The 19,749-nt window shown below is 37.0% G+C and overlaps 1 protein-coding gene across 1 annotated transcript; it reads left to right on the forward strand.

Annotated features, from left to right (window-relative positions):
• Positions 1-12,394: 12,394 nt before the first annotated feature.
• LOC114669589 (extracellular calcium-sensing receptor-like) lies at positions 12,395-17,907 on the forward strand. The gene is made up of 5 exons (XM_028825773.1): positions 12,395-12,655; positions 13,137-13,952; positions 14,405-14,641; positions 15,299-15,422; positions 16,994-17,907. Exons 1-5 carry the CDS (start codon positions 12,395-12,397, stop codon positions 17,905-17,907), a joined length of 2,352 nt encoding a protein of 783 aa, XP_028681606.1.
• Positions 17,908-19,749: the final 1,842 nt, after the last annotated feature.

The following is a 19,749-nucleotide window of genomic DNA, read 5'->3' on the forward strand; positions in this document are numbered from 1 at the left end:
AGAGAGACAGAGACAGAGTTTGTTTTTCAGTCAAAAATCAATACGTGCCCTTCGAGCTTTTAAGTATGCGAAGCACTGTGCAGCATGTCTTTTCAGGAATCAGCTTTACAAAAGATAGCAACGTGAAGATAATCTTTCAGCATTTTTAGACGAGCGTCCGTATCGTCTAGGTGTGCGAACAGCCCCCCTGCTCAATCCCCATATGTCAGGATCACAGATAGGCAGCGCAAGAGTGAGAGAAAAGTAAGCAATCTAGCTTCTCAGCCATCTGCCAATAGCGTCCCTTGTATGAAATCAACTGGGCAAACCAACTGAGGAAGCATGTACCAGAAATTAAAAGACCTATTGTCCGCAGAAATCCGCGAACCAGCAAAAAATTCGCGATATATATTTAAATATGCTTACATATAAAATCACAATTTAAATGACCGCTACACGCGCGTGTTGACTCGGCGATGCCCAGAGCAGAAAGAACGCGCTGCGGCCGCTCCAACCGCGCCATGTGGGGAGTGAGAGAGACGCCAATATCTCACACTCTCTCCCCCCTTAAAGAAATTAAATGGGTGTGAGTGAGACCACTGACCTCCCTCCCTTCTATTAGTTATAGATTATAGTACGTTCGGCTTATCCATGAGTCCGGCTTATCTATGATACGATTTTATTTTAAAAATTCGTATGATTTTTGGTCTCCGGCTTATACATGAGTCCAGCTTATAGACAAGAACCTAGGGTACTAACCGATCACTACAGTTTTGTAGTGAAAAATTCAGACACCCATGAAAATCAGATTTTAAATCACTCTGACAGCCTCTAATCAACGTTTATGACTTAAACCTAATCTGAGGAGGAATGCATGCCACAGCAAAATTAATAACAAGGCACTTAACGAGGAGGATTGGTGTAGAATGCAGCCGAGTTCACAATATTTCAGGGTAGAGAGAGAGACACACAAAAGCATAATGCAAAGCAACGATATAGACATGCACATTAATTAATTAATTCATTCATTCATTCCTCCATTGAGTTTTACAAATATTGTTTGGTGCAAGATCCATTCTATTAGCTGTGGACTGCTTATAATCAATCATCTCACCAATGAACATAGAGCTAAACGCTGTTTTGGTTTTAAGTGTTGCTTTAATATTTGCTTTTTTCGACCATTGCCAGATCTGAAGATTGTTACTTTGAATATGACATGGGGGCAATTCACTCCATCTCCTTAACAATTTTCTCTACACAGTCCCTTCAAGGACTCTGGCATCGATGTGCACATGCCCAGTATAGGTGAAGGTCAGCCTTTTCGGTTTGACAGAGATTCTTTTGTAAACGATGTAAAACTGCCAGTGTGGACGGAGACCACTATCATATAAAAACTCGTGTTTTTAAATTAAAATGTGGTAGTGTAGACATAGCCTTAAAAGCTCCATTTGTCTACCCAGTCACTGGTAGTGTTTAGTAGTATAAGGATTCAGTCAGTGAGTGAATGAGAGATGAGGGTGTTAAGAAATGAAAGTGAATCAGGAGATGGAAGATAAAATCGAGTGCTATATTGTGCTTTGTGGTTGCCAATTGGATGAGATAAACCAACTGACAGACAGAATTGCAAACCTATAGAGAAAGGGCCAAGAGATTCAGCTGGGTTTATTTTTGTTCTATTTATCTTGTACTGCCCACTTGCTTATTATTTGTTTAATAAAATCATCTTTTATATTACATGGGTTGTTTTTGCTATTATTCTAGTTTTGATGCTCAAGAATGTATTTATCCCTGACCTTATTTATTTGTTTAACTGATAACAGTTCTCACTTTTCAAAGCAGCTTAACCTTGTCATACCAAAAGAAATAATAATAGAACTAAAATTTTGTTGCCTGGTGTAGGGGGAGGTAATATTGTTATGTCATGTTTCATATGGTTTAGATTGTTAAAAAGCATTATAGACATTTTTCCATGATGTTAATTTTGAATATTCTTTTTACTTGGACTTTTGACCTCTGTAAAAGTAAAGTTTCAAACACAGGAGGAGGAAGTGTTAGTAGAAGCTGAAGGCAGTTAGAAGAGTAGACACCTTTGCAGAAAGTAGGATTTAATGAAAAGTCAAAACTTTAAACATAGTAAAATTACATTTTAAGAAAGCTCAAATTCTGATGCTCATTTTTCTTAATTTTCCACTTGCATTATAATTGGATATTTTTGTGCATGCACCTTCTGAATATGTGCCAATACGGTCTGTCAAAATGATAGAGAGGGGCTAGGCTCTGACAAGCTTTAAAAAGTTAGCAGCTTAAAGTGAAAATATGAAGAGAGATTGGAGGATGAATATGAAGGAGGAAAAACACAGTCACTAAGAAGACAATATGCAATCTTAAGAGACTGAATGCCACAACCATTGGGTGTGCTGACTAGCATCATCTATGATAGATACTGAAATATCCAGGTTGTATTTGGCCCATTAAAATATATTAAGAATATTAAAGTCATAATGAGTGAATAAACATTTATTATCTGCCCTGCTTGCTTGCATTTAATATTTGCTCGCTCCTGCTGCCTGGGGTATAAATGAAAGAAGAGGAGACACAATCTAAAAGGGGAAATAAAGCACACTAAAACTCACTCCTGGGTGTAGTCAGATCAGCAGGTTGTCTCTTTCCAGGCCAGGTGAGTGCAAGGATAATAGAATAAGGCTTAGACTGGAGGACATCTATATGTGTCTATGTAACAAAGAATTAAGAGTGTAAAAATAAAAGAATCCTATGTTTAAGGATAGGGTCACCCTTTAACCTTCCAGGAAATAACACCAGGGAGCACATTAAAAGTTACTAATTAACTCATTCATTATCCTACTTATTCCATTTCAGAAATTGGAGGAGTCAAAGACAATAATTGCAACATTAAATTCTGGAGAGGGTGCCAGTCCATAACAGGACACATATGCAGCAATATCTTCTGAATTTAAATTCTATATCAATATACCCAAAACCCCTTTCCTTCAACAAATCCTTTGTACATGGATTTTTGTAATTATGTGGCTCATTCTGGCTTTGGAATCAGCTCAAGAGTGTTCTCTAATGATCACACGAGTTCAAAAATGATTATGTATTTTAATATATAATCATTACATACTTCATTAAGTATACCAATCTAGGACCAAGTAGTACTCCCTTTTACCTCAAGAACAGCCTAAATTCTTTGAGGCATGGAATCAATAAAGTGCTGGAAACATTCATGCTGAAAACCAATTGATCATCCCAACGGTCTACTGGATCTGGTGATGTGCATGCCACTGGAGTAAACAAAAGTTACTAATATTACAAAGACTTCATTTCTTTTCTTTTTCCCTGCCTCTCAATGGTTGTTAGGCACAAATTGCAAGAATTTTGGGGTTCGTAAACCAGATATAGGATTGTAAACAAGTATGGCAACACCAAACGAGCATAACTCATGTTTTATCTAGTCATTGAATGCTTGTGTATGAAAGGGAAGAATAGTTTAATATTTAAATATTTAATATTAAAAGGGCACTTCAAGATGAAAATGTGTCTAATACACCTTCGCACAATCAAAACATGACAGTTTGCATAAATTAAGGTTTCAGCCACCAGTTTTGTATTCATGCTTCAACATTTAGAATACAGGAGACCTGTCTAAGGAAAAGAGAGTATTTATATCAAAGCATATTAAATTAATATGGTTGACTCAACAAAAGGATATAATATGGAATATTTCAATAATTCACCTGCAGCATCATGTTCAAGTGCATCATAATAGTTTCAACACTTATTGATCCATAAAAAAAAATTAACACACAGTGCAGTTTAGCTTTTTGATCCTGAAATTTGTCTTTATTAGACCTAGCCTCCAACATCATACAATCTTTTCCAATAAACAACAAAAAAATCTGCTCTTGTGGTTTTCAGCAACAATACCAGGAACCAAGAATTTCCAATATTACCTTGGTGAATGCTGCCTTTTTATTGTAGATAAACCACTGGAACAGTGAGTCAAGCATCCTATGAAAACTTGTTTCATTTGTCCAAAAATAAGTATTTTTAGTTTTTTTAGTTTTAGTTTTTTTTCTGATGCAGATATATAATGACAAAGAAACCCAACTGTCTTAATATTAACAATGTTGAACATATATTCCTGTGGTAAACTTCAGAATAAAATTAAATTAAATTTCATAGTGACTAACTTCCAAGAAAGTTCACCTGTTATATTCAGTTTTACAGTATTACTCTGAATATAATGTCAGAAACACTATGTATTGTAAATGCAAAAGTAATGTAGTAAAAATATAAAACTATGAAAAATGCTTAAAGAATACAATTTTAGCAAAACTGATATAAACTGATCAGTACAGGTTTTGGTGCTATATATTAGTTGTGGAATATTATCATGAGAATGATGATAGTTTCATATATAGATTTACTATATGATATTTAGAGGAAAAATCAAGTCCTGAATTGATTACTTAGACCAACCAGAGGCTAAGATACATGAGCATAAATAAAAGATGCACTTTAAATCACCATCTCCAGATACAGTAAGCATATAACTAGCCAGGCCTCATTCTCTGCTTAGTAAGTATGTTTTAGGGATCAGGAAATGAGTGTGTCTACAGAATAAACATATGCATGGATCATTTTTCATTTATGCAGAGAGACACATTGTTTGCACAGTGCTACTGAAATGTCTCATTCGAAAATTTTCACAGCTGATCAAGTATTAGAAAAGCTAATTGATAGTGATGATAGACTACTTTGCTTCAGAAGAAGAATCGGCTTTTCAGGAGTGTTTGGATCTTTTTGAAGATAAGTTGCTTTATCGTACACATATGTAGCTGTATTTTCTAAATATTTTATATGTTTTATATTTATACCAGTAACGGCGCACTGCACAATACACTTGACTTACACATTCATAGTTTTCATACTTTTTCTCTGTACATTTAGCATTAGTTTGCTCAGAGGTTGATGCACTTGCTGCTTCCTGAGCAGCTCTTCTTTTCTCCACCCTAGCAGCCCGCTTCTTCTCTTCTTTTGTCAGTATCTTTTCATGTTAAAACTGATTAAGTCAGTGTTTCTGCTGCAATTACTTAGTACGTTTTCTTTAATTTTTCACTTAAGCTGGCACTTAAGTCTTCAATCTGCCTCAAGAATGATTTAAGATATGAAGAGGTAGGGGAAGTGACAGCGAAGGGGGTAGGGATAAGAATGGCACCCATACACGTGTGCCACACGGCCGCCCTGCTGGCTGCTGCTGAGAGATGATTCTACAATAAAATAAAATAAAAATGAAAAGAGGAATAACCCTGGAGTTCAATCATCGCCCCGAAAGTGGATAGTAAACATCATGTAGTATATGTGTACCAAATTTCAGGTCAATAGGTCAAACAGTTTGAGAGCTATAGGTGACATTTTTGTTAAGGCATTTAAAAATGTGCAAGGACCCTGAGGTCCCCACAACCTAATTCCTCATCACACTAAAGAGATCCCCAGAACTTCTCATGACAATCGTTCCAGCCTTCCATAGGCAATTCACTAATTAGTGCCCAAAAGTCCCAGTCCTCATCCAAACCTACTCAAAACAGGAACCCTTTCAGGCAAGTGCTGCCAGCTTTAATAACAACTGAGGGGCACCACATGACTAAGGTCTGAAGCTGCTTTTTCCCCGGTCACATGACATCGTCTAAATCAGTAGTTATCCACAGGCAGCCATCTCACTCACTATCCCATTTGCTTCTAACTGGTAACTGCAATCTGAAATGGGAACCAATATGAAGTTGATAAAAACTGCACAAGCATCAACCATTTGTATGCATATGTACAGAACATTTACTTAACACTAGAATTACCAGAGCCAACGAAAATACTTGTAAATCCGGCCCACCTTAAATCTCTTTGCACCTCTCCGTCAGCCTCTTTTGTCTTCTAAATGTGTCGATAAGCTCAAGCAGCCTGCTATACCAACCCCCCCACCGCCACTGAATGGGTAAGAAGTTCTCCCAGTTCCTTCCTTGATTGATTATCTGGGAGTGAGCTACCCAGAATTGTAAGGGGAAATATTTTAATGTGTGTTTTGTGTCTACAACAATCTATGTAAGCACATCGTTAAAACAGAAATGTTTTTCATGTCGATTCTTCCATGGGTAATTCCATGCAGCTCCAACAATTATTCTTGGCTGAGACCATTGCCTAATCATTTATGCCACTTGCTCCACCTCACACTGCTCACTATGGGTCATGAGCAACACCATTTAACTCAATTTCTATCAGTAGATCCAAGCCTTGTTTATTTCTGAGGCTTGCCAACAACCATACACCCAGGCTGATGAATCTAAGCAGTGAAGCAGGTCTTGTAGGTCCTGCTGATTAGTTGCCTGAAGATCTCTCTCTCTCTCTCTTTCTATTTCTTACTTGCACACAGGACATACACACCCCCTGAATGGCATTTCAAGATGGTGTGGTATAGCAGGTCCGCGGCTTCAAAAAAAAAAAGGGGCCAGGTTTTAAATGCATAAAGCCATGTCACTCTCTGTGGGTGCGATTGCATGACCATCTGAGGAGTAACAACACCAGGCAGGTGTGGCAGGGTGTCCAGCACATCACCGGGTACAAATCCAGCAACTCTTTGGCCGCTGAGGGAGACGCTTCTCTGGCAGAGGAGCTGAACATCTTCTTTGCCCGCTTTGAGGCGACACCAACAGCAGCTCCATCACAACAGCCTGTTCACAACAGCAATATACTCACAGTGGAAGAGTGTGAGGTGAGGCGGGTGATGAGGAAAGTGAACCCGAGGAAGGCTGCAGGACCCGACGGTGTGGCTGGACGGATGCTGAAAGACTGTGCAGATCAACTGGCCGGAATCTTCACCAGGATTTTCAACCAGTCCCTGTCCCAGGCCACTGTCCCATCCTGCCTCAAGTCCTCAATCATTGTTCCGCTGCCGAAAAAATCCAACACGAACAGTCTGAATGATTTCCGCCCAGTGGCACTCACATCTGTCATCATGAAGTGCTTTGAGAAACTGGTGCGGAGTCATATCATCGCCTGCCTGCCAGCAGACCTGGACCCATTTCAATTTGCTTACAAAGCAAAGAGATCCACGGAGGATGCTGTGGCCACAGCCCTTCATGCTGCCCTGACCCACCTGGAGCAGCAGGGGAGTTACGCCAGACTGCTCTTTGTAGACTTCAGCTCGGCGTTTAACACCATCCTCCCACAACAACTGGTGTCCAAACTGGCAGATCTGGGACTTCCATCACTCACCTGCAGTTGGATACTGGACTTCCTGTCTGGTCGCTCCCAGAGGGTCAGGCTGGGTCTCCACACATCCACTGCTCTCAGCCTCAACACCGGGATGCCGCAGGGTTGTGTGCTCAGCCCTCTCCTCTACACCCTCTACACATATGACTGTGTCCCCACTCACCATAGCAACAAGATTATAAAGTTCGCGGATGACACGACGGTTGTCGGACTCATCTCGGGCAAGGAGGGTGAGCTAGCATACAGGGACGAGGTGGAGCGACTGTCAGAGTGGTGCACAGTCAATAACCTGCTCCTCAACACCAAAAAAACAAAGGAGCTTGTTATTGACTTTAGGAAAAACAAAACTGACATCCAGCCACTCATCATTGGCGGGGCCTGTGGGGAGAGGGTCCAGGTTTCTGGGTATGGAGCTGGAGGATGACCTGACCTGGAGTGCCAACACCAAGGAGCTGCTAAAGAAGGCACAGCAGAGACTGTATTTTCTGAGAATTCTCAGAAAGAACCATTTCCCAAAAAATCTGCTCCTTGCTTTTTATCACTGTTCCATTGAGAGTGTGCTCACGTACGGACTGTGTGTGTGGTACGGCAGCTGAACTTCCCCAGAAAAGAAAGCACTCCACATGGTCGTCAGGATAGTGGAGAGAACAATTGGTTGTACCCTCCCCACTCTGGAACAAATCTACACGTCCCGATGCCTCAAAAAAGCAATTGACATTTCACAGGATTCATCACATCCCGGTCATTGCCTCTTCCAGCTTTTGCCATCGGGCAAGAGATACAGAGCTATGAAAACTAGGACAAACCGCCTTAAAAACAGCTTTTATCCGAAAGCAATCATGGCCCTGAACTCAGAATAAAACTGCTCCATATTATTCTACCAATATGCAATATAGACCTTAAGTTAACAAGTGCAATTTGTACATTTATTACTATTCGGTTTGTTATTATTTTCTCTCTTCTTGTCTTTTTGTCTTTTTAACTCTTATTCCTCACATTGAGTCGATTGCACCTTCAATTTCGTTGTTCCTTTGTAAAAGTGACAATGACAATAAAGATCTATCTATCTATCTGTCTAGTTGGAGCGAGTCACACCTGCACATGCGGGTGCGGTTATTCTCAATTGCTTTATTGGCTTCCTGCGGCGTGTGATTAAGGTGCTGCGCCCACGGATACATGGGTGTATATATATATGGGTCGGCACAAGGAAAAGGGAGGAATCAAAGATGAGAGGAAGAAAAAGATCAAAAGAAAAGGAAAGAGGTTAAAAGATGTTAAAGGCAGTGTAGGAAGGATGATCTGGCCACCTGGAAGGAGGCGACAGTATACGAGCTGGGGCCCCACGAAGAAGAAGTGTTGGCTGTGGTGCTCTAGGGCAGTGCTCCGCAACCGGTGTGCCACGGCACACTGGTGTGCCTTGAGCCGATACAGGTGTGACGCGGTCAAATAAGACAATTTTCTAACTAAATAATATTTCAACGGTCCTCCTTAGAAACACAATAACGAGAATACGTGCAATGAAATATTCACTTAAATAGCCTTTTAAAGGTTTCATAATTTTATGTGTCATTTCTCTGAAATAATAAATCCCATCGCCTGGCGCCTACGACGTAGGCCCTACGTAGTCGCCAGACAACTCCGTAGTATGCTTTGATAGGCAGAGCGCTCCGTGCCCTCACCTAGATTCAATTCAAGCCGACGTATTAGTCGTGCTACGTCGCATTCACTCGTCTTGCGACAGTAGTTATCATTCATTATTATTAGTTGTGTTGCTGAATTGTGTATGGTTAACGTTCTTCGTGTGATTCATATTTAGTTTTATACCCCTTTAAATATGGATAAATTTTTACATGGAAAAGATTCGTCTTCACTTACAGATGATAAAGAACCCAGCACAAGTGTTGCAAAAAAAAAAAAACCAAACAAGATTGTAAAAAGGAAGTACAACGAAGACTACATTCGATATGGATTCTCGTGGTGTGGTGATGAAACGGCTCCAAAGCCACAATGCATCATTTGCGGCGATCAGCTATCAAACGAGGCAATGGCACCCAGTAAACTAAATCGCCATCTAAATTCAAACCATCCCAGTTACGCCAAAAAAGACAAACAACTCTTGTGTTAATTAAAAATGATAAGCGGTCATGCTTAAAAGATCTTGACCAAGAACTTCGGGTTGCGCTGTCAAATATTGAGCCGAATATAAAACTTTTGTGTTCATTGAAACAAGCGCAGGTATCACATTAATCAGTCATTATGTTATAATAATTATTAAGATTGCATAAAAGTAAATATAGTATAGTTTTTATGTATGTATACTTATAATAAAAAATGAAAATTTATTATAAAATTTGTGTATTAAATTAATATCTATATATCAGAGCCGTAGCTGGAGATCATGTTGCCCGGGGCGGTGAAAAATTTGACGCCCCAAAGCTGAAATAATTTTTTTTTTTTTTTGCGCCTCCTCAAGGAACAAAAAAAAAAAGAAAAGTACCGTGGTTTGGACGCCCCTAAATAGCTGGCGCTCGGAGCGGACACACATGCTATGCCACTGCTATATATTTTAGCTTTTGACGTGCCGCGGAATTCTAGGAAGAACTTTGGTGTGTCGTAGGTGGGAAAAGGTTGCGGAGCACTGCTCTAGGGGCTAGTTCACCTCCCTGAATATTGAGGTGGAGTGTGGCAAGCAAGGTAGGTGCCCTCCCTAGGCTTCTGAGGTGCAACCAAGTGAGCGTGAAGGAAGAAGGGAGGACAGACAACCACGAACGGTCTGGCTGCGATGTCCGGAGGCAGCCAAGATGGGGGTCGGAAAAATGGAGCTCGTGGCTGCTGAGTCTCCGCCGGCTACGCGAGCAATGAGTGAGCCGGGCAGAATGAGAAGGAGGTGGACTGAGATCAGGAGGAATTAGTCTACATTTTTAACCTCGTATTTTTAACGGATTCATTTATTGATTTTTTTTATCCTCACTTTTCACTGGATTTTTTATGGATTTACATATGTACTGTTTTTAGAACACTGCACAATTGACAATTGATGGTTTTACTTTTGTGTTGTCTGTTTTTAAATAAAAGCACTTTTTCCACCATCCTCTGGCATCATCAGTGAATTGTCCTTATTTGTCAGCTCATCTCGGTCATAACTATCGACGATGTTGGTTCAGCAGACTCCCATGTGGGAAGTGGGAGTCTGTAGTGGACCGGCATTGTCACAGATGGCTCTGGCCCTTCTGACAGTGTCTGTCTCTGTGTGGCCTACCAGAATGTTTATTCCTAAAAGCAAGTCAAATTATATGAAAGAGAACTAGTTAATCTTTCATCATCATTTTTGGTGTTAAACCAAGCTAAAGGCATAAACTCTTTTTGATGGTCCCCTGCCAATGACTATTTGTTTTTTGACAACATGTGAGACCCTTGATTGTCCCATTGGTCTCTTTCCTTATAATGTGTACAAGATTCAATCCTTTTACATGGTTTCTGAGGTATTTCTTCTTCCTCTTCAGGGTGTTGTTCAAAGGTTTCTGTCTCACCACTTGCACTATATATTTGTTAATATTTTTGTATTGATGTTTCTATCTTTTAGTATTTCTCAAGACTCGTGTTAAAAAATCAAGGATTCTGAATGCACAGATTCAGGTATATAAAGGAACATAGCTTGTGGTGTCTTATTTCAGACGTTTATAGGTACGTCACAGATTATTGAATACTTTTCCTTTACAGATGATAAGGCAGTGTTTTGTAACCCTGCTTTAAAAATCAACTCTGTCTTAATTCTGTTTGACTGATTAAATGCACATACGTAAATACAGTAAATATATTTGGTAGATATTAAAAGCCTAAACCAGTGTGATATCAGTTTACAGTAATAGTGAATGTGGTAATATACAGTGTAACAATATCAAATAAAATGTAGCACTCTCAAAATGCTTGTAATCATTCTAGGAAGAGCTTACTAACATTTTTCACACTTCACATTGCAAAAATGAATAATAAGAGGTAACCTGTTTTTGACAAAATATGGAAAAAAATAATGGATATCACTTACTTATCCAATAACACCGAACTTTAGGAATTACACAGGTTACCTATATAAAATAAATAACAGAACAATAAATACCTATATAAAATAAATCACAAAACAAGAAAATCAAATCCCCAGGATACACTAATTGCATTTTCAGCTTGCTTTGTTCATACGCCTAAGGCAGATTTATAAGCTGGTTTTCCCTTTTGGTTTACACATTTTACTGTTCACTTTTTTTTGCCTTTGTAGTAGTACAGGCACCTGCTTTTAAAAACATGTTCCACTATAAAAGCTCAGCAAGACGGAAAAGAGACAGTCTCTACCAAAGAAGGATTTAAATGTCACCTCTCATTATTCTGCTAATCCCTCATTTGTCTTGGGTAGAAAAGCCTTTCTGCAAACTTTGGCGCAACATGGAACTGCCCATGTTTTCAAATGACGGTGATATTATAATTGGCAGCATTTTCTCCTTGTATGATAGACCCATTAATGTCAATGTCTCTTTTAAAATCAAGCCAGAAGAAATCAGATGTGAAATGTAAGTGAACAGTTAAACTATTTTTGTAAATGTCATGTAAACCGTATATGTGTCAATTTAATTGCTTTCCACCTAAAACACTGTAGATTCAAATATTGAAAGAGTTATGTTTTTAGGAGTACAGAATCCTAGAGCTGATTAATAAAATTTCATTCTGAAATTTAGCAGATTCTTTCATATATGCTTTTTATTACAGTATTAAAAAATTATTTCAGATTTCCTTTTAAAAAGTTATTACTTACAACCTTAAGTATTAAATGCCCTAGATTTTGTTTTAAATGTCATTTGTACTTTATATGTAATTGTATACTATCTACTGATCATTTTTTCATTATATTTTATCATCAAAATATAAGAGACTAATTTTCCCATTGGATTTAAACTGTCAGACAAAAGCAGTTTCAAAAATTAATTATAACAAGGAATCCCTGTGCAGAGTACATCACAAAGCCCTTGAGCCTTTAAAATCTTCCTTTTATTCTGTACGCTGGGTAGTGAAGTGACAGTGAACCAACTAACAAAAACTGCACAATAGTTTGAATTTCAGAGAACTGCAGTGTGCACAGACAATGATATTTGCAATTGAAGAAATAAACAACAGCACAGAAATACTTCCTGGAGTCAAATTAGGTTATAAGATCTATGATGCCTGCAGAGATGTCCTTCTGGCACTGAAATCAGCAATGGCTTTAGTGAGTGGGCAAGAGGAAGAACAGCTGAATGGAGAATCCTGTTTGAGATCATCCAATGTACTTGCCATTATAGGACAATCAAGTTCATCCCCAACTGTAGGATTCGCAACAGCTTTGGGATCTTTTCATATTCCAGTGGTGAGAATGTTTTCATTATGTTTTAAATTAAAGTGTAAAAGAATTTTTTTTAAATCACTATACTGATTACATACATAGTAATAAAGGGAGTGTATCATTAAATTATTGAACATATCAATACAAGATAATATTTATCTGCCAAAACAGAGTTGCATTTTTTTTGCAGATACGTTTACTGTCTCAAAAAAATGGTATATGTATAATTCAAAATATTTTTTTCAAATCTGTGTATCTTCTGGATGGAGAGAGAGAGCATGTAATGCATAACTTTGTAAGGCATTTATTTTTCTGGAGGTTTGGTTACTGATGACTTCTTTCAAGGATGCTAAGCTATCACATATTTCATGTTTTAGCTAAATTGCATGATTTGAGTTATCATAACAAGAAATGTTATTCCACAACACAAAACCGAGCAGTGAAGCCAGTTTTTAAACTCACCTGACCAAGTGACCATTATGCTATTTATTTACTTATATTTCAGGTAAGTCATGGTGCAAGTTGTGCATGTCTCAGCAATAAAAAAATATTTCCTACAGTATTAAGGACAATACCAAGTGACTATCATCAGAGTAGAGCTTTGGTGCAGCTCGTCAAGCATTTTGGATGGACTTGGGTTGGAGCAATAAGAAGTGATAATGATTATGGAAACTATGGAATGGCAGAATTTATTAATATTGCACAGCAAGAGGGGGTTTGCATTGAATACTCAGAGGCCATTTTCAGAACTTACCCGAGGAAAAAATTTCTCACTGTTGTAGATATTATCAAAAGCTCCACATCAAAGGTGATCATTGCCTTTGTATCTTTTAATGACTTAGAAATTCTACTGAAGGAGTTATTCCTGCAAAATGTTACTGGTTTACAGTGGATAGGCACAGAATCCTGGATTTCAGCCAAAAATCCTTCAATTGTGGAGTACTACAGAATTATGAGTGGAGCACTTGGAACAGCAGCAAGCAGCACAATTATACCAGGTCTTAAAGAATTTTTAGTCAATGTACGTCCTTCGTCAACCCCTGGCAATACTGGTCTGAATAAATATTGGGAGTTTCTCTTCAACTGTACTCCATTAAGGAATGACCAGACTGAATCATTACCTTTTTGTACAGGATCTGAAGACCTCAATGAAGTGAATAACCAATACACAGACTTATCAAATAATGGATATTCAAGTAACGTGTATAAAGCTACATATGCTGTAGCATATTCACTACATAACCTGCTAGCATGTCAAAACTATAAGACAGCTGATACTAACAGTACATGTTCTAAACAATTAAACATTGAGCCACTCAAGGTAACAATTGTGTTTATTTTAGTTTTTAATGCACTGTTATAAATGCATATCTCATGATTATACAAACTGTACTTTTAGTGTTATTTTAATGCCTGCATTCACTAATTTTTAATATATTAATGTTATTTTAATGCCTGCATTCACTAACTTTTAATATACTTGGATATTAAGAAAAGTTACACTCCTTTTGAATACTGATATTAGTTAATTAATAATATATTAATATCAATTAATTACATTAATTAATATTAATTATTGATATTAATTAATTTTCTATTAATATATACAATATCCATACTGAGCTTTAATTTGTTTTGTAAAGTGCTGGCATAGTTCTTTCTATGGAATATTTAAAAAAAAAGATAGTTATTGATAAATGTAATTGATTTCCTGTATAAAATATAAAGAATTATTAAAATAAATCATTTCAAGTATAATTATGTATTTTTTAGATGTTGCAGCATTTAAAAACAGTAAATTTTACAACTGGTAATGGAGAAAACTTTTATTTTGATGAAAATGGAGATCCTGCGGCAAAAGTCAAAACGTACGACTTGGTCAACTGGCAACTCAATAAAGAGGGTGTTGTTGAATTTGTAACAGTTGGTGCATATTATTCTTTTTTACCTGAGGGAAGTCAGTTTATGATTAATAATGACAGCATTGTTTGGTCTGGCACAGGAAAAAAGGTAAAGATCTTACAAACAATTCTGTTTTTTATCTCATATTAAGCTAGCTTGCTAGACTTATAAATGCTGAATACAAAAACATTTGCTTTTTTCTTTAGTTAATATAATGAATAAAAGACATTTACATATGTAATTGTCTACTGCCTGTTCTGTCCTCTTGGAGGATGTATTTAACAAATTAAAAAAATAAAATTCTCAAAGTGTTTCAGGGATGTTCAAATATAATGTTCAGGGTTACCATTTTATTTAGACATCTAAAATAATACAGCCATTTCTTTCAGGCAGTTTATTAAGTTGTTATTAAGTTGTTTATACTGATAAGAGAGACTGAGTCAGTCTGTTCATCTATATATACACACACATAAATAATGATAATTACCATAATAAAATACTATTGCTTTTTTTATTAATACTTCCAAAAAGAATGAAAGAAATATTTCGAATTTCACTTCATAAGGATATTTTAACATTGATGAATTTTAATATAAAGTTTGGCATTTTGTATTCAAATTTCATATTAAAATAATTCTGTAACACAATGCAATACAGTAGTAAATGAAGGCAGAGATCTTTTGGTACAAAACAGTCTTTTTAAGCACTTAATGCCCTTAAATATATGAGATGTAAGTCTCCCTCTGTTTTCAAACTTTTTCCCAGGTCCCTGACTCGGTCTGCACTGACAGTTGCAAGCCTGGTACTCGTAAAGCTGTTCAAAAAGGCAGACCTGCATGCTGCTATGACTGTATACCATGTGCCGAGGGGGAAATTACCAATATGACAGGTCAGCAACCAGTGAATCAGTTGTGTAAATGATGACATTTTGTGTAATTTTTGTGTAAATGATGAAATGCTGACTTACAGAATTATCATGTTAGTTTTTTCCAAGTAACAATAAGTTACTCACTTTGTCCAGTAAACCTCAATTTCATGCTTGAGAAACTAAGCAAACAATTTTAGTATTTCTTTAAACTGTACATTTATTATCAAAGTTGAAAAACTGAAACAGACATTCTACTTGACATGAAGTAAATTTCTGCTTTTCAAGAAGTAGTTAATGCTATAATCATTGTTTTATAAAGATTTGCTAAGACAGCACAGTATTGTTTACATAATTTTTTTACTGCATAACAAAATGCATCATACAAAGAATTATCCAATACATTGTAGTTTGTACCAGTGTTTCATTATCATTTCACCTGCAACAAGATAATAATGGAAGAGGTTTAATATATCCTTGTGAACAGGCAATGATGGACAGCATCATGCAGTATATTCATCTACAGTTCCAGAAGTTAATTCTGGGCCACCGTCATAATTAAATTAAACAAAATCCTAGCCATCTTATGAAATCAATAAGTTTAGTTTCCAGTACATATGAGTGTGACATTTAGAATTTTTTTTTTGAGTACAAAAAATATGACTACAATGTATTAGATACATTATTATATTGCACCTGCTTGGATGTTAACTGTATTGTATTTGTATAGACTGTGTTCACACAGTTAGGAGTATATGTAGTTGGATTATTCATGGATTCTGCCAACTGAATTATCTAATGCTATTTATAGGTGTTGGCCACGAAACCTACATATTGCGGAAGTAACGGGGCCCGTCCCACTCCCTGAACCCAGACACAGACAGGCACAGAGACACAAGTCCAAAAGCACGTGCTTTATTTCCTCATGGGGCAGCTCTATTCCCCAGCTCCCCACTTCTGAGCATAGTACACAATAAATAGCACACAATACTGCTCAGTCCTCTCTTTCTTCTTCTTTCTTTCTCCTCTGCCTCTTTTTCTCTTTTGTGCCACCTCCACTCCTCTCCACACAAGCTTTGTCCACCACCTCCCAACTCTGGCTCCTCGAATGAAGTGAGGCGGCCTCCTTTACAGTGCACCCGGAAGTGCTCCAGGTGCACTCTGATTCTCTGATTCGGGTGCTGTAGTCCAGGGCTCTGGCCCCGATGCAGTCCAGGGGGGTTTCCTACTCGTGTTCTGGGGGAGGTATTGCCATGAACATGTTCTTTACCCCAGTCCTTCCATCACAGGGGCATCCCGGCCGGGCAAGGGCCCTAGACGTCCACCATAATAATATATATGTATGCATTCCACTCTGTATATACTAAGGTAACTAATACCTAAAATGTTTGCTAATGCAAATGTTGCTTTCCAAACATGTCTGGAAAAGCAACTCCAGGTGAAGAGTGAAGGACCACAGAGTAAATGATTTTAAATTATACCTGGTAGTTTTTACTACTGTTGAATTGTACTCCTTTTCTTATAGGTAACCTTTTAAAAAGCAAAATAAATAAGTATTGAAATATTTTTCTTTTTGTTTTACATTTTTATTGTAGATTCTACTGATTGTTTGAAGTGCCTCTCGGACTACAAATCAAATAAACAAAAAGATCAGTGTATTTTAAAGGAAATTGAATATTTATCATTTCAAGAAATGATGGGAATGCTACTTGTCTTGTTATCATTGTTGGGAGCATCTCTGACTATATTTGTCACTGTTGTGTTTTATTTGAACAAAGATACACCAATTGTTAAAGCTAATAATTCAGAACTAAGTTTCCTTCTTCTCTTTTCCTTAATTCTTTGCTTTCTTTGCTCTCTTACTTTTATTGGACGACCATCTGAATGGTCTTGCATGTTGCGCCACACAACATTTGGCATCACATTTGTTTTGTGTATTTCTTGTGTTCTAGCAAAAACAGTAGTGGTGTTGATGGCGTTTAGAGCCACACTCCCTGGTAGAAATGTGATGAGGTGGTTTGGACCTTTTCAACAGAGGTTAAGTGTTTGTGCTTTTGCCCTGGTACAAGTCATTATATGCACAATATGGTTATCTAAATCTCCTCCTTTTCCCAACAAAAATATGCAACACTCTCCTGAAATTATCATTTTAGAATGTCATTTAGGATCTGTAGTTGCTTTTTATGCGGTTTTAGGGTATGTTGGTATTCTGGCATTATTTTGTTTTGTTTTGGCATTTCTGGCTCGCAAACTTCCAGACAATTTCAATGAAGCCAGGTTCATCACATTCAGTATGTTGATATTCTGTGCTGTTTGGCTCACTTTTATCCCAGCCTACATTAGCTCTCCTGGGAAGTACACAGTGGCAGTGGAAATCTTTGCTATTTTGGCTTCAAGTTTTGGTTTGCTTTTTTGTATATTTATTCCAAAATGCTACATTATACTGCTGAAACCACAGAAAAACACAAAGAAAAACATGATGGGTAAAATGCCATTAAAATCAGTTTAATATAACTATGACAAAAAAGTTATTGTCAGATGTTAAGTAATATAAACCCAATACAATGATATTGTCAGTCAAACTGAAACCAGCCAAATGCATCATAATAACTGCACAAAGCAATACGTATTTTATTCTTTTAATCAGTAACACAAAATTCCATAGCATTTCAGTTAACAAAATACTGTTGTTTTGCAGTACTGTAAAAAGCAAGCACTGAACCAAACAAAACAGAAGATTATTATACTATTTATACTATAGTATACACTCTCTCTCTCTATATATATATCTTATATATATATATATATATATACACACACATATATATATAGAAAATATGACACTGTATGTGTATGTTGAACAATAATTTTGATACAATTACATATTAATAAACAATTCTTTCATCAATGTGATTGGTTAATGTGTGATGTTTTGTGTTTTATTAGTTTGTGGCTGAATTTACTCACAAACTCGATTAACAAATAATAATTTCTTGTCACCTCACCAATGCAGTCAGGTAAAGGTTATTATACATCCATCCATCCATTATCCACCCCGCTATATCCTAACTACAGGGTTACGGGGGGCCAATCCTATTTCCTTCTTTAAATCAGTATAAATAAAAAATAAACTCCTTATAAATATTTAAATTATCTTATTGGGGAGAGGCTAAAATGTTTTATTATGAAAATCGATGGTGAATGAGTAAACCTGTACTAAACTCCAATGGCAAAAAAGAATAACTGGCAAATGGATGCAATGAGTTCTTATCACTCCACTGAAAACAAAATGATCAGTGCTTGTCAGTTCCTAACAAACAGACTAGTACTGTAAGTACATTGAATCTACTTGACATCTTAGCAGCATATCAGAGATTTAATGAATGACCAGCATATTCAACGAACTTCAAGGGGTTTGATTACCACAATGAATGCACAACTGCAACTGAATGCTATTTTGGGAATAATTTACAAAAATCAAGCAAAGTAATTTTTCCAAAAAGGGTTTTCATTCTTGAATATGTATCATTTTATAATGTGGTTACAGATAGGACTATGATAAAGATAGACTATAAATACATAGTATAGGAGATATTTTTTGTCAAAGTGACAATTACCCATTTGTATCTAGATGAATGAGTGATTATTTGAGTGGTGGTTGTCCTGCCCCTACACTACCCAAGTTAGCATTTTCTAATGGAGGGAAGTTCCACACTTTCTAATAGGGATTGGGTATGGGTAGGAGAAATGCTGCCTTGAAATGTGTACTGATGTATTTGGTGGAAATGGAAGTAGGAACCTTGAAGTTTGTAGTTTATGAAGGCTGAGGAAAGGACTATACATTTATAGCCATTTTAGAAGGAAAAGAGATAAACAGCATATGTGGTTTTGTTGAGAAACTTGCAGGAATCATTTACTTGGCAAAGGAGCTTTAAACATTTGGAAGGTGGAAATCCTCTGGATAATGACAAAATAACACAAAGCAGAGGTGAACTGTGAAAAGATTTCTCACTGATTTAGTGTTCAGTATGTCTTTAGTGTCCAAAATTCTAGACTGTCAATTATTGGCAGAGTTCAAAATTTGAGCCATTACTCATGGAACAATAACGATAATAAATTCATCCTGCACATGAAGCACATGATGTGCTTCCTAAATATATTTTTGCAGTTGCCCTGAAAAGCAGACTCAGATGAGACCCAAACCTTCCAATCTAACTTAACAAAGGCTTAAACTAATTAATTAACTAGTCATTAATTAATGCTATAATAATGCCTAATAAATGTAAGTATAAGAAATACTAAGTGAGTCGAGTCCGAGGTGATGCTTATGACATGGTTAGTGACACGAGAT

This window comes from Erpetoichthys calabaricus, chromosome 2 (genome assembly GCF_900747795.2).
Source record: "Erpetoichthys calabaricus chromosome 2, fErpCal1.3, whole genome shotgun sequence".
Lineage (NCBI taxonomy): Eukaryota > Metazoa > Chordata > Cladistia > Polypteriformes > Polypteridae > Erpetoichthys > Erpetoichthys calabaricus.

Coding starts and splice junctions, on each gene's coding strand:
- LOC114669589 (XM_028825773.1), top strand. CDS start 12,395: ATGATATTTGCAATTGAAGAAATAAACAACAGCACAGAAATACTTCCT. Junction 12,656..13,136: donor GATCTTTTCATATTCCAGTG/GTGAGAATGTTT, acceptor CTTATATTTCAG/GTAAGTCATGGTGCAAGTTG. Junction 13,953..14,404: donor TAAACATTGAGCCACTCAAG/GTAACAATTGTG, acceptor TGTATTTTTTAG/ATGTTGCAGCATTTAAAAAC.